Source organism: Coregonus clupeaformis, chromosome 2, assembly GCF_020615455.1.
Source record: "Coregonus clupeaformis isolate EN_2021a chromosome 2, ASM2061545v1, whole genome shotgun sequence".
NCBI lineage: Eukaryota > Metazoa > Chordata > Actinopteri > Salmoniformes > Salmonidae > Coregonus > Coregonus clupeaformis.
Window position 1 is genome coordinate 34,367,349 of NC_059193.1, and position 16,008 is coordinate 34,383,356.

Genomic DNA, 16,008 nt, shown 5'->3' on the forward strand with positions numbered 1-16,008 from the left:
ATGGCCAAGACCAAAGAGCTGTCAAAGGACACCAGAAACAAAATTGTAGACCTGCACCAGGCTGGGAAGACTGAATCTGCAATAGGTAAGCAGCTTGGTTTGAAGAAATCAACTGTGGGAGCAATTATTAGGAAATGGAAGACATACAAGACCACTGATAATCTCCCCTCGATCTGGGGCTCCACGCAAGATCTCACCCCGTGGGGTCAAAATGATCACAAGAACGGTGAGCAAAAATCCCAGAACCACACGGGGGACCTAGTGAATGACCTGCAGAGAGCTGGGACCAAAGTAACAAAGCCTACCATCAGTAACACACTACGCCGCCAGGGACTCAAATCCTGCAGTGCGAGACGTGTCCCCCTGCTTAAGCCAGTACATGTCCAAGCCCGTCTGAAGTTTGCTAGAGTGCATTTGAATGATCCAGAAGAGGATTGGGAGAATGTCATATGGTCAGATGAAACCAAAATAGAACTTTTTTGGTAAAAACTCAACTTGTCGTGTTTGGAGGACAAAGAATGCTGAGTTGCATCCAAAGAACACCATACCTACTGTGAAGCATGGGGGTGGAAACATCATGCTTTGGGGCTGTTTTTCTGCAAAGGGACCAGGACGACTGATCCGTGTAAAGGAAAGAATGAATGGGGCCATGTATCGTGAGATTTTGAGTGAAAACCTCCTTCCATCAGCAAGGGCATTGAAGATGAAACCTGGCTGGGTCTTTCAGCATGACAATGATCCCAAACACACCGCCCGGGCAATGAAGGAGTGGCTTCGTAAGAAGCATTTCAAGGTCCTGGAGTGGCCTAGCCAGTCTCCAGATCTCAACCCCATAGAAAATCTTTGGAGGGAGTTGAAAGTCTGTGTTGCCCAGCAACTGCCCCAAAACATCACTGCTCTAGAGGAGATCTGCATGGAGGAATGGGCCAAAATACCAGCAACAGTGTGTGAAAACCTTGTGAAGACTTACAGAAAACGTTTGACCTGTGTCATTGCCAACAAAGGGTATATAACAAAGTATTGAGAAACTTTTGTCATTGACCAAATACTTATTTTCCACCATAATTTGCAAATAAATTCATTACAAATCCTACAATGTGATTTTCTGGAAAAAAAATTCTCATTTTGTCTGTCATAGTTGACGTGTACCTATGATGAAAATTACAGGCCTCTCTCATCTTTTTAAGTGGGAGAACTTGCACAATTGGTGGCTGACTAAATACTTTTTTTCCCCACTGTATGTGTGTGTGCATGCGTGTGTCTTACAAAGCTAGAAGTTCAGTTGTATTTCAGGTGGGGCTGCAGGCAGTACTTACATTTATGTCCTCCAAATCCAGCGAGTTGAGAACCTGATTGTTGCGTTTCCAGATGATGGGAGGTCTCTGGTCCCCCGTGATTGCGCAAGTCAAGATGGCACTCTGGCCAACGGTTACCGTGGTGATAATCAATTTCTGGTCATCGGGCAGGGTGAGCTGGAACACTTCTGTAAAGAAAGAAAGCCAGCCGGTAATTAGATCACCCGTTAGACATAGAGAGATGTGTGACAGCCACTTTTGTTTGACCAGGGTGCTTGAATGTAAGAATTAAAATGTGTGTGTGTGTGTGTGTGTGTGCATGCATTTACTTCCATATATCAAAGAAGCATGCAAAATGATGTTTTCTGTGTGTGAGCACACATCACACTGAAAAGCAGAGTGATTATGGTGCTGTGTGTTTGCACGCATTCTTTGAATTAATCAAGCTGAAAAAAGTAGAATAGACAGAGAGAGGCTCAATTAGCCAGTGTTTTGTTGGCAAGGCACAACATTACTGCATGAAGTTGTTTGTTTTATGGTAAAATATGCATAGGGAAAACATAATGAGTTCATACGTCAAGATATAATTTATGAAACTAGGTGTAAAAACTGAGTAAACAAGAGGTTTAATGTACATTTAATTTAAACCATGCCCACATCTCCAAGGATTTCTTCCACCCAACTAGCTATCCATATTATCATGTGGACTTTTCCAAAGGGATTGTGGGTGTTCTATTCAATTTCCCACAACGCCGCCATATTTATTATTTGATATTATTTGAAATTCACCGGCAACCCAAAAGAAACCCCAGTCCTCCACATATTGCTATCGTCACTGATTGTTCTATTGAAAGTGTCCATATAGTACCAAAGGCACAGAAAACATATTGGAAAAACAGATAACTTTTGTGTGTGGCCAGTAAGGGTGCCGATGCAGTTCTTCAGTGAGACAATGAATGAACAAAAAGCTGTTACCCAAGCATCCCTTTAATTCTGTTATGGAACTAGTGTGAGCCTTTTAATTTTCCTATTGGGCTAATGAGCAACAGAGCAAAAGGATACACTGACTGAATTGGTTCTGCTCCTGAGAGCATGAAATACAAAAACCTAATGAAAGAAAAGCCCAGGTCCGGAGTCTAGCAGTTAGCTTAGCGCAGCGAAACACAACTGAAAAGGGGAAGACAGTTCAGGTGCATCAAAGCTGGGACTGAAACTGATGAACAGCTTCTATCTCCAGGCCATCAGACTGTTAAACAGTCACCACTAGCCGGCCTCCGTCCAGTACCCTGCCCAGAACCTTAGTCACTGTTACCAACCGGCTACCACCCGGAACTCTACCCTGCACCTTAGAGACTGCTGCCCTATGTACATAGAGTCATTCAACACTAGTCACTTTAATTATGTTTACATACTGTTTTTCCCAGTGTATATGTATATACTGTGTTCTAGTCATGGCTCATCCTATATAACTACTGCTGTACACAGCTTTTCAATTCATATACTGTCCATACTGTCTATACACACCATCATACAACATACTGTATATATATATACAGTGCATTCCGAAATTATTCAGACCTCTCGACTTTTTCCACATTTTGTATTGTCATTATGGGGTATTGTGTGTAGACTGATGAGGAAATGTTTTTATTTAATTTATTTATTTATTAAAGCTGTAATAAGGCTGAAAAAGTCAAGGGAATGAACTGTATATTCCAGACTCTGACATTGCTCGTTCTGATATTTGTCAATTTCTTTCTTTTTAACTTTTTGGATTATGTGTGTATTATTTTGTATGGCTAGAAACATAAGCATTTCACTGCACCTGCGATAACATCTGCAAATCGGTGTACGCGACCACTTTGATTTGATGAGCTGGAATTAGGCTAAACTCTGCATGTGGTGTAGGTTACCATTTATATTACATTTACATAACAAACTTCTAAGTCAATCTGTTTGTTGTGTCTGTACCATTTCTGTGATTCCTATACTGGAATAACCCCCATATGATAAATGCTTGAATACTGCAGACACCAGATTCTGTAGGAAACACAAATAAAGATATACGTTGCTGCCCTCTTGCCCTGAGTAAAGATTGTGCTGACTAATGCTTTAAATGGTTCATAACCCCAAGCAATGCATGTCCAGTAATACTATGGGGTTCAAAAGATCAATAAAAAACTTGAACAGGATTGCCCTTTTGAAGATTCAATGGAGCTAACTGTGTCATTAAGTTATGAATATGTACAATTACACTTCTACATTGTTTCAAGAATTCTAGGGAGATGTTTCTCAAGGAGAGAGGATTGCGTATGATTGTCCTGGAAGACTGTATTGTCCTTTGTGAAATTCCCTTGTGGAAGGCTAAATCCAACACACAAGAGGACATACAGTCGCTACTGAAAGTCTACACACTACTTGCTAAGTTTTCACATTTTGCTGCCTTTAACTTCAATCTAAAAAGGGAATCAATTAGATTTGTTTCCTTCTGATCTACACCACCTAGTCCACATTTTCAAAGTCAAAAAATTATGGAAAATGTTTGCGTATGTCTTCACACCCCAGAGTTAATACTTAATGGAAGGAGCTTCGGCAGCCATTACAGCTGTGAATAATTTTGAATAAGATTCTACCAACTTTGCACAACTCTTTGGGCAAGTATGATCTGTTATTTTTGTCAAAATTGCTCAAGCTCAGTAAATCTGTTTGGAAATCATTGATGCACAGCAAGATTCAAACATTGTCTCTGATTTTTAAGCAGATTTACAGTGCATCAGAATGTAGTCGCACCCCTTGACTTTTTCAACATTTTGCTTCATTACAGCCTGAATTTAAAATGGATTATTAAAAAAAGATTTTGTGTCACTGGCCTACACACAATACCCCATAATGTAAAAGTGGAATTATGTTTTTAGAATTGTTTACAAATTAATTCAAAATGAAAAGCCTTGAGTCAATAAAAATCCTAGAGGAAAACCTGGTTCAGTCTGTTTTCAAACAGACACTTTGAGAAAAATTCAGGACAATAACCTAAAACACAAGGCCAAATATAGACTGGAGTTGCTTACAAAGATGACATTGAATGTTCCTGAGTGGCCTAGTTACAGTTTTGACTTAGATAGGCTTGAAAATATATGGCAAGACTTGAAAATGGCTGTCTAGCAATGATCAACAACCAACTTGACAGAGCTTGAAGAATACTTTTAAGAACAATGTGCAAATATTGTACAATCCAGGTGTGCAAAGCTCTTAGAGATTTACCCAGAAAGACTCACAGCTGTAACTGATGCCAAAGGGGATTCTAACATGTAAATGTGTGAATACTTATGTAAATGAGATATGTATGTATTTCATTTTCAATAATTTTGCTAAAAATTCTAAAAACATTATTTAACTTTTCCATTATGGGGTATAGTGTGTAGATGGGTGAGAAAAATACGCTACCAGTCAAAAGTTTGGACACACCTACTCATTCAAGGGTTTTTCTTTATTTTTACAATGTTTTACATTGTAGAATAATAGTGAACATATCAAAACTATGAAATAACACATATGGAATCATGTAGTAACCAAAAAAGTGTTAAACAAATCAAAATATATTTTAAATTTGAGATTCTTCAAATAGCCACCCTTTGCCTTGTTGACAGCTTTGCACACTCTTGGCATTCTCTCAACCAGCTATATGAGGTAGTCACCTGGAATGAATTTTCAATTAACAGGTGTGCCTTCTTAAAAGTTAATTTGTGGAATGTATTTCCTTCTTATTGCGTTTGAGCCAATCAGTTGTGTTGTGACAAGGTAAGGGGTATACAGAAGATATCCCTAATTAGTAAAAGACCAAGTCCATATTATGGCAAGAACAGCTCAAATAAGCAAAGATAATCGACAGTCCATCATCTTTAAGACACGAAGGTCAGTCAATATGGAACATTTCAAGAACTTTGAAAGTTTCTTCAAGTGCAGTCGCAAAAACCATCAAGCGCTATGATGAAACTGGCTCTCATGAGGACCACCACAGGAATGGAAGACCCAGAGTTACCTCTGCTGCAGAGGATAAGTGCATTAGAGTTACCAGCCTCAGAAATTGCAGCCCAAATAAATGCTTCACAGAGTTCAAGTAACAGACACATCTCAACATCAACTGTTCAGAGAGGACCGTGTGAATCAGGCCTTCATGGTCGAATTGCTGCAAAGAAACCACTACTAAAGGACACCAATAATAATAAGAGACCTGCTTGGGCCAAGAAACACGAGCAATGGACATTAGACTGGTGGAAATTTGTCCTTTGGTCTGGAGTCCAAATTTGAGATTTTTGGTTCCAACCGCCGTGTCTTTGTGAGACGCGGTGTGGGTGAACGGATAATCTCTGCTTGTGTAGTTCCCACTGTAAAGCATGGAGGAGGAGGTGTTATGGTGTGGGGGTGCTTTGCTGGTGAGACTGTCTGTGATTTATTTAGAATTCAAGGCATACTTAACCAGCATGGCTACCACAGCATTATGCAGCAATAAAACATCCCATCTGGTTTGGGCTTACTGGGACAATCATTTGTTTCTCAACAGGACAATGACCCAACACACCTACAGGCTGTGTCAGGGCTATTTTACCAAGAAGGAGAGTGATGGAGTGCTGCATCAGATGACCTGGCCTCCACAATCCCCCGACCTCAACCCAATTGAGATGGTTTAGGATGAGTTGGATGGTGGAGAAAAAGCAGCCAACAAGTGCTCAGCATATGTGGGAACTCCTTCAAGACTGTTGGAAACGCATTCCAGGTGAAGCTGGTTGAGAGAATGACAAGAATGTGCAAAGCTGTCATCAAGGCAAAGGGTGGCTATTTGAAGAATCTCAAATTTAAAATATTTTTTGATTTGTTGAACACTTTTTTGGTACTACTTTCATATGTGTTATTTCAGAGTTTTGATGCCTTCACTATTATTCTACAATGTAAAAAAGAGTACAAATTAAGACAAACCCTTAGGTGTGTCCAAACTTTTGACTGGTTGTCACGTTCGTTTAAGGACGGGTCAGACCAAGGCGCAGCGTGATATGCATACATGTTTATTAAACTGATAAACACACGACAAAACAACAAACCAAACCAAACGTGAAGTCCAAAGGCTGAACACAACACTAGCCTAAACACGGAACAAGATCTCACAACCCCTAATTGCCAATAGGCTGCCTAAGTATGCTCCCCAATCAGAGACAACGAGCCACAGCTGCCTCTGATTGGGAAACACACCCGGCCAAACATAGAACTACACATACTAGATAGAAACATAGAAATACTAACACAGAACATTCACACACTGCCTCAACATATAAGAGTCCCCTGAGTCAGGGCGTGACAGTACGGGCCGGGCCGTACTGGCGACACGCACCACTGGCTTGGTGCGAGGAGCAGGAACAGGCCGGGCCGGACTGGGAACATGCACCACTGGTTTGGTGCGAGGAGCAGGAACGGGCCGGGCTGGACTGGCGACACGCACCACTGGCTTGGTGCGAGGAGCAGGCACAGGCCGGGCCGGACTGGGAACACGCACCACTGGCTTGGTGCGAGGAGCAGGTACGGGCCAGGCCGGACTGGGAACACGCACCACTGGCTTGGTGCGAGGAGCAGGACTGGGTTCCTTTATTAACCCCCGCTCCTTATGCTGCCTAACTAGCTCCTCTCTCCGTGCCTCTACTTCCTCCTTTTCCCTACGAGCCTCCTGCAGTGCCTCCTCTTGACTGGATCTCTCCCGCTCTATTCTAGCTATCAGCCCCCGTAATATGGTGGCCTCCTCTCTTACCCTGCCGATCCGATCCTTCTCTCTCTCTCGGCACTCCTCCTCCAGTGAGGACTCCTCCGGGAGCCCCCACGAGTTAGGGAACAGAAACTCATCATCGTCGTCATCCTCCGACTCCTCAGTATAAAACTGTTCCCACTCTTCTTCCCATGGTCATAGGGAATTCATCTGGAAACCCACCGGGTGCAGTGGTCGGGGCTCTTCTCTCTCGCTCCCCGACCACCCCTTTAGCCCCCCAAAAAAATGTTATTGGGGCTGCTTTTCGGGCTTCCTCCTCGGCCGGCTACTTCTGCGTTGCCGTTGCTCCTCTTTATACCGGGCCTCCACTGTCTCCTCCCAAGGACGGCGATCCATCCCAGCCTGAATCTCCTCCCATGTCCAGGATCCCTTTCCGTCCAGGATCTCCTCCCATGTCTAGGCTGTCTGCTCCTGGGCACGCTGCTTGGTCCGTGTTTGGTGGGATCTTCTGTCACGTTCGTTTAAGGACGGGTCAGACCAAGGCGCAGCGTGATATGAATACATGTTTATTAAACTGATAAACACATGACAAAACAACAACCCAAACTAAACGAAACGTGAAGTCCAAAGGCTGAACACAAAACTAGCCTAAACACGGAACAAGAACCCACAACCCCTAATTGCCAATAGGCTGCCTAAGTATGCTCCCCAATCAGAGACAACGAGCGACAGCTGCCTCTGATTGGGAAACACACCCGGCCAAACATAGAACTACACATACTAGATAGAAACATAGAAATACTAACATAGAACATTCACACCCTGACTCAACATATAAGAGTCCCCTGAGTCAGGGCGTGACACTGGTACTGTATATATTTAATCAATTTTGAATTCAGGCTATAACACAACAAAGTGTGGAATAAGTCAACAGGTATGAATACTTTTTGAATGCACTGTAAGTCAGGCCTGAGACTGAACCACTCATGACCACTCGACACTTCTTGGCAAGCCATTCTGGTGTTTCTTCAGTATGAAAATCAGTGTAATTGTCCCGATGAAAAATAAAACTATATTCTAGGGTCAGGTTTTCAGAAGACTGAGGCAGGTTTTCCTATAATCTTTTACCTGGGCTTTGCTCCTTTCATGTTTATTTTGATCTTGACAAACTCCCAAGTCCCTGCCTGTGACAAGCACAGCCATAACATGATGCTGCCACAATATTAGAAAATACAGAGGGTTTCACTCCGTGTAGTGCCAAAAAGTGTATTTATTTGCTGTGTGTTACTTAACTGCCTTGTTGCAAACAGAATGTAAGATTTTTTGTGGAATTTTTAAACACAGACTTTCTCCTTTTCACTTTGTCATACAGGCCAGTAATGTGCAGTGAATGCAATTTTGTTAATCCTCTGTATTTTTAAGTATTGTGGTGGCAGCATCATATTATGGGTATGCTTGTCACCGGCAGGGACTGGGGAGTTTGTCAAGATTAAAAGAAACATGAAAGGATCAAACCCAGAAAAAACATTGGATGAAACCCTGCCTCATCTTCTCATAATGTGGTCCTCTGTAGCTCAGCTGGTAGAGCACGGCGCTTGTAACGCCAAGGTAGTGGGTTCGATCCCCGGGACCACCCATACACAAAAAAAATGTATGCACGCATGACTGTAAGTTGCTTTGGATAAAAGCGTCTGCTAAATGGCATATTATATTATTATTATTTCTGAATACCTAACCTTGGGATAGTTTTATTTTCAACGGGACAATTACACAAATATTAACACCAAAGACACACCAGAATGGCTTTCCAATAGGTGTTGAGTGTTCCTAAATGGTCCAGTCTCGGTCCTGACCTAAATCGGCATAAAAATCAGAGACAATGTTTGAATATAGTTGTCCATTAATGACCCCCAACCCAAAAAAACTATGGATATAATGTTGCCCTAAGAGTTGTACAAAGTTGGTAGAATCTTATTAAAAATTATTCACAGTTGTAATGCCTGCCAAAGGTGTTTCCACTAAGTATTAACTCTGGGTTGTGAAGACATACACAATCAAGAAAAATTATTTTTAGAAGTAATTTAGAAAATGCTATATTTTCTCTTTCACTTCTGGAGTAGGGGAGGAATGTGGAGTAGGGGAGGAAAAAAATCAAATTTAATCCAGGTTTTTTTGCTTAATTTTAAGGCTGCAAGATGTGAAGACTGTGCAAGGTGTGTGTAGACTTTCACTAGGCACTGTATATGTTAATATACTCAAACACACACGTCTTGTAGATTAGCCTTTAATTTCTCAAGAGTGGGAACATCTGTCAAATCATTAGCAAGTCCCTTCCTTTGCCCGACAATTAAAAAATCTTGTGTCTTTGGAACTGGAGTCTTCTGGCAGGCGTATTAGCACATGAAAACAAAGTGTGGTTGTGACGATGATGTTAACAATCATTGCTATTTAGCTTTAAAGGAGGTAAAGGCTCTTTAAAGTTGATGGAGTATTGGAAAAAAAAGTCCTCAGGAAATTGCAACATGACAACAATAATGTATAATGTGGCATAGACAATCTTAATAAAATAGTATAATTGAGCTACGAAAGAGCAAGAATAGAGAACAATACCCCCGATCCTAACCCCCTAGAGTCTATTGACGCACCGGTGTGTCAATTTAAGTAACAAAATAAAAAAATCCCCTTTAAATTAATCAGTTTAAGCTAGAGATATCTATTTTTTTGCATGGGCTGAGTCTCAACTTAATATTTGGTACAGAAACCTTTGTTTGCAATTACAGAGATCATACGTTTCCTGTAGGTCTTGACCAGGTTTGCACACACTGCAGCAGGGATTTTGGCCCACTCCTCCATACAGACCTTCTCCAGATCCTTCAGGTTTCGGGGCTGTCACTGGGCAATACGGACTTTCAGCTCCCTCCAAAGATTTTATATTGGGTTCAGGTCTGGAGACTGGCTAGGCCACTCCAGGACCTTGAGATGCTTCTTACGGAGCCACTCCTTAGTTGCCCTGGCTGTGTGTTTCGGATCATTGTCATGCTGGAAGACCCAGCCACGACCCATCTTCAATGCTCTTACTGAGGGAAGGAGGTTGTTGGCCAAGATCTCGCGATACATGGCCCCATCCATCCTCCCCTCAATACGGTGCAGTCGTCCTGTCACCTTTGCAGAAAAGCATCCCCAAAGAATGATGTTTCCACCTCCATGCTTCACAGTTGGGATGGTGTTCTTGGGGTTGTACTCATCCTTCTTCTTCCTCCAAACACAGCGAGTGGAGTTTAGACCAAAAAGCTCTATTTTTGTCTCATCAGACCACATGACCTTCTCCCATTCCTCCTCTGGATCATCCAGATGGTCATTGGCAAACTTCAGACGGGCCTGGACATGCACTGGCTTGAGCAGGGGGACCTTGCGTGCGCTGCAGGATTTTAATCCATGACGGCGTAGTGTGTTACTAATGGTTTTCTTTGAGACTGTGGTCCCAGCTCTCTTCAGGTCATTGACCAGGTCCTGCCGTGTAGTTCTGGGCTGATCCCTCACCTTCCTCATGATCATTGATGCCCCACGAGGTGAGATCTTGCATGGAGCCCCAGACCGAGGGTGATTGACCGTCATCTTGAACTTCTTCCATTTTCTAATAATTGCGCCAACAGTTGTTGCCTTCTCACCAAGCTGCTTGCCTATTATCCTGTAGCCCATCCCAGCCTTGTGCATGTCTACAATTTTATCCCTGATGTCCTTACACAGCTCTCCGGTCTTGGCCATTGTGGAGAGGTTGGAGTCTGTTTGATTGAGTGTGTGGACAGGTGTCTTTTATACAGGTAACGAGTTCAAACAGGTGCAGTTAATACAGGTAATGAGTAGAGAACAGGAGGGCTTCTTAAAGAAAAACTAACAGTCCTGTGAGAGCCGGAATTCTTACTGGTTGGTAGGTGATCAAATACTTATGTCATGCAATAAAATGCAAATTAATTACTTAAAAATCATACAATGTGATTTTCTGTATTTTTGTTTTAGATTTTGTCTCTCACAGTTGAAGTGTACCTATGATAAAAATTACAGACCTCTACATGCTTTGTAAGTAGGAAAACCTGCAAAATCGGCAGTGTATCAAATACTTGTTCTCCCCACTGTATATATATTTCCTTTCTTATATCTCCTAGATATAAAACCTTACTCATTATGATTTATTTTTGACTGTCTTTTTTGCCATTTATGAATGTGTTATTCAATGCGTTTTGTGACGTCACGAGAGGCAACACAGCTTTCAGCGGGATTGCTCAAGTAGTGCAAGGAGACAAGGTTCAAACAAAACAAGGATTTTATTATAGGTCTTGGGAAATTAACGAAAATATAACAAAATTCTGTTCTCTTGTGGCTCTTTAAGGGTTAACAGTTCAGGGATGTCTCTTCCACATCCAAAATCATAATTCTCACTCGCTCAGATAACTTTTCCCCAGCCTTACTGTAGTCCACGTTGCAGCTAGTGGCCAACCCAGCAAAAAGTCCTTCCAAATGTCTCTCACGTATTTCCACAGGTGCATATATCCAAAGGTGAGTATTTCCCAAAGGTAAGTATCTCCAAATCCTTATATTCCTCATGGAAGTGGACGTGCAGCACTCTTGTCCTCCAGAGAGCCCAGGTTGGAGACTGTGTCTCTTCACCCCCCACACACTCCCTCAGTGTGTCTCTTCCCTTCCCAAACCTTCAGCTCATCAGCTCCTGATTTGTTTCAGCTGCGTGGGAAGATTGGCCATAGAGGGGTGGAGTTCCCGACCATACCAGCAGATGGAGCCATAGCTGTCTGGGTTTGCAGCCACCTCAGGGGGATGTAACGTCCCTCCAGGACACAGCCTCTCGTGACATCACACATCCCCCTCCTCGGGACCGACGTCCTCGTCGGGTAAAGGCAGCGAAGAAGGCATCACGCCGGGAGAGGGCGTCCGCATTGCCGTGGTGCTTGCCAGCCTGCTCTCTCTTCAACTCCTCCACCTCTAGGACCAGGGACTCAGCCTCCTGTTGTCTCTCCTTGAGTTTCTTACTGAACGCATCAGCCTTGGTTTTAGCAGAGTTTAGCTTCTGTTGAGCAGCTTTCAGTTCCTTCTCTCTCTCTGCCTCCGCATTCTTCATCTTGTTCTCCAACACTTTGTACTTCTCCTCTGCCTTCTTCTGGACCTCCTTACTACTGCGCAGGGTCTCCTCACACTCCTCGATGGTCCTGCGCAGCCTCTCCAGCTCCTCCTGTTGCTTATGGAAGGAGCTCTGTTGGAGTTTAGCCTGGAGGATATCTAACTCTTCTGTCTTCATGTCTAACTGTTGCTTTAACAAACGATACCTCTCAGCGGTCCCCTTCAGACCAGACAGTTCTTTGTCCAGATTCTGTAGCTCCGTCTCTGTGTCGGTCTGGGCACCTGCCATCCCTATCAGAGCCCGGGCGGGAGTGAGTAATTCGGAGGATTGCACCGGAGCCTTCCCAGGATGAGTCTTGCCTCTCCGTTTCCGAGGTACTCGGGTTATCCTCTCCTGAGACTCTCTCCAGAGTGGGTAAAAGGCTGGGCAGTCTCGTCCAATTAGGACAGGGACGGGGAGGGAATCAACCACCCCCGCCGTCGTGTGTATGGTTCCCCGTGTGCTGGTCATTGTAAGTTCAGTAATGGGGTATTCTCTGGTGTCCCCATGGACACAGGAAACTGGGAGGACTTTCCCGGGGTCAGACACGTTGGGCCCACCAAATCCTTATGCACCAGGGTGGCCCGGCTACCAGAATCCAGTAAGGCCTCCACATCATGGTGATTCACAGTTACCGGGCAGGTGGGGGGTCGATCTGGGCCGCCATCTACGACTCCCAAGAGCGAGGCAAAACGGTGTGTGGGTGCTGAGCTGGAGGACTCCGCCGTGGGCATAGGTTCATCGGCTGGTTTCCCACACTGCCAGGAGATATGTCCCATCTCCCCACACCGGTAACACTGTCGAGTTTCCCCCCCTCCTGGTGTACTCTTCTTGGACCCGCCTGGTTTCTGGCTCCCCCTGGAGCCGGGATAAGTCCTGACGTGGCTGGGTTCGAGACCTTGGGGTCCTTTGGACGGGTTCTTCCCATTTGTGGTGGGGCCGCACTCCTGGGGTCTTTTCGGGAAGCATTCAGCATCTCCGCTGTGGCCTGGTACTTTTCCACAGCTTCCACGGTCAGATCAGCCGTGGTCAAGGCCTGTTGACTGATGAACCGTTTTGCCTCATAAGGCAGGGCGCGTAGGTAACGATCCACCACAACGGCCTCCACCACCGCCGCTGCTGTATTCCTCTGCGGATCCAGCCATTTCCTTGCGATTCGGACAAGTTCATGCATCTGCGCCCGAGGAGGTTGGTCTGGTTGGAAGGTCCAGCTGTGAAAGCGCTGGGCCATACCAAACTTTGTGAGTCCATATCTGCTGAGGATCTCAGACTTCAGGGCATCATAGTCAGTAACCTGGTCAGGGCCCAGGTCCCGGACAGCATTCAGCGATTCCCCGGTTAGAAAGGGGGCTAACAGACCAACCCACTGTTGCTTGGGCCAGGCTTCCCTAGTGGCCGTGGCCTCAAATGCATGCAGGTATGCCTCAATGTCATCGGTAGCTCCCATCTTAGATATAAAGTCACTTGCCTTTATTGGGCGGGTATTTTGGACCACCCTCTGTCTCTGCAACTGCAATTCCTCTGCCTTCAGAAGGTTGGCTTTCTTTTGCTCTTCCAAGAGAGCCACGTTTGCTTGCATCTGGGCTTGCTGGCCAGCAACAAGGGCTTTCAATATGTCCTCCATTTCAGTCGGCGGGGAGCCTACGGCCAACTTGGAAAACTGGGTGATCAAACCTTCGGTATCCTCCTCTGACATGCACTATTAACGCTTGAGCGTGCCCGTATTCTCCACCATCTGTGACGTCACGAGAGGCTACACAGCTTTCAGCGGGATTGCTCAAGTAGTGCAAGGAGACAAGGTTCAAACAAAACAAGGATTTTATTATAGGTCTTGGGAAATTAACGAAAATATAACAAAATTCTGTTCTCTTGTGGCTCTTTAAGGGTTAACAGTTCAGGGATGTCTCTTCCACATCCAAAATCATAATTCTCACTCGCTCAGATAACTTTTCCACAGCCTTACTGTAGTCCACGTTGCAGCTAGTGGCCAACCCAGCAAAAAGTCCTTCCAAATGTCTCTCACGTATTTCCACAGGTGCATATATCCAAAGGTGAGTATTTCCCAAAGGTAAGTATCTCCAAATCCTTATATTCCTCATGGAAGTGGACGTGCAGCACTCTTGTCCTCCAGAGAGCCCAGGTTGGAGACTGTGTCTCTTCACCCCCCCACACACTCCCTCAGTGTGTCTCTTCCCTTCCCAAACCTTCAGCTCATCAGCTCCTGATTTGTTTCAGCTGCGTGGGAAGATTGGCCATAGAGGGGTGGAGTTCCCGACCATACCAGCAGATGGAGCCATAGCTGTCTGGGTTTGCAGCCACCTCAGGGGGATGTAACGTCCCTCCAGGACACAGCCTCTCGTGACATCACAGTTTCTATAGGCTATAGTAGTAAAGGCCAATTTCAATATTTTATCAAATATATTTTGTACATTTTTATTTATACCTAAAGGGGTCCTAAAATTCTAAATTAAATAGCTAAATGGGCTTAGTGGGACTATCATTTGTTTCTCAACAGGACAATGACCCAACACACCTCCAGGCTGTGTCAGGGCTATTTTACCAAGAAGGAGAGTGATGGAGTGCTGCATCAGATGACCTGGCCTCCACAATTACATAAACACACAGTTGATCAAAATATTCCAAATAAATGTTTGCAGAAAGCAAACGGTGGTCATATTTTGACATGCTCACTGAACTCTGTCGGCCCATATCACATGATATACAGATGCCCACAACGGAATTCCTACTCTACAAATAAAACAATACAATATCCAAGTGGGAGATTCCTACCCCTGGCTCTTTTATGATCCTCCTACCCCTCGACACTGCTGGCAAAACAACCATGATAACATCACTGTTAACACGACACATGGACGTTTCAAAACCCAGCAGGCTTTATAGTGACGGGATATACCCACAAGATCTCCTCCAATAATATCCTCCCTAACCATTCAATTACAGTCCCTTGTATCTTAATGGCTTTGGAAATGCGCTCCGAGCAATAAACTCGATTTTCAGGCAATCTCGGGGGGATTGAAACGGGGGAAGTTATGGGAGAGTTTAAAAGATAAATCGCCAGGCGGCGGGCTCCATCATCATCATACCGTCAGAGGGAAAACGATTTGCATGTGAAGTCACAGAACGGGCAATTCCTTATAGCTCGAACTGGAGCACGGGCTGCTGGACATTTTGGCTCACCTTCTTTGGCCTCTGATTTATCAGAATGGCAAGTGGCCCTGGCTGCTCCTTTCGTCTTGTTTTGGACTTCCATGGCTCTTCTCCTGGGAGGGACCCAACCTTCAACATACAGCCTGTAATTAGTGATGAATAGGCTGGGTCTCCCTTTTCATTTTCTCCCCGACTGTTCCCATAATGGGATGGAGGTCCATGCCCACCGCCGGAGTCTAAATCACCTATGGCACAGTAGAGGAACTGTGTTTGTCAAGGAAAATAACTGGTGCTGCAGGACGGGAAGTAGCCAAAGGGGCAGGCAAGAGAAAAATAGCAACCCACTGTCGTTTAGCTACTCCCCTGCTCACCTAGCCCTTTCGTTTCCTGTTTCTTTCGCTCTCCCTCTCTTGTGCTTTCCCTCCATCATATATTTTGTACTTGTGGCAAAACATGATCAAAGAGGTGTCATCAGTCCTGTTGGGTGTATCCCCATCGCTGATGTTTTTTAATATGTGTATTGTGGAGTACTGTTTCATAATTTTGAACGACCCCTAAATCACTCCACTTGGGTATAGGGTTCCCTAGACTGATAGCAGGGTTAGTTCGACTTAATTACCCGCTCC

General features: G+C 44.4%; 1 protein-coding gene across 3 annotated transcripts in view; it reads right to left on the reverse strand.

The window, feature by feature from the left end:
• Positions 1–16,008, reverse strand: part of LOC121535497 (follistatin-related protein 5) — a 208,275-nt gene that overhangs the window by 55,226 nt on the left and 137,041 nt on the right. For all 3 annotated transcript variants that reach the window (XM_041842636.2, XM_041842645.2, XM_041842653.2), the window contains exon 7: positions 1,317–1,483. In XM_041842636.2, coding sequence (XP_041698570.1) covers positions 1,317–1,483 — 167 coding nt within the window. The remainder of the gene's footprint in view (positions 1–1,316; positions 1,484–16,008) is intronic.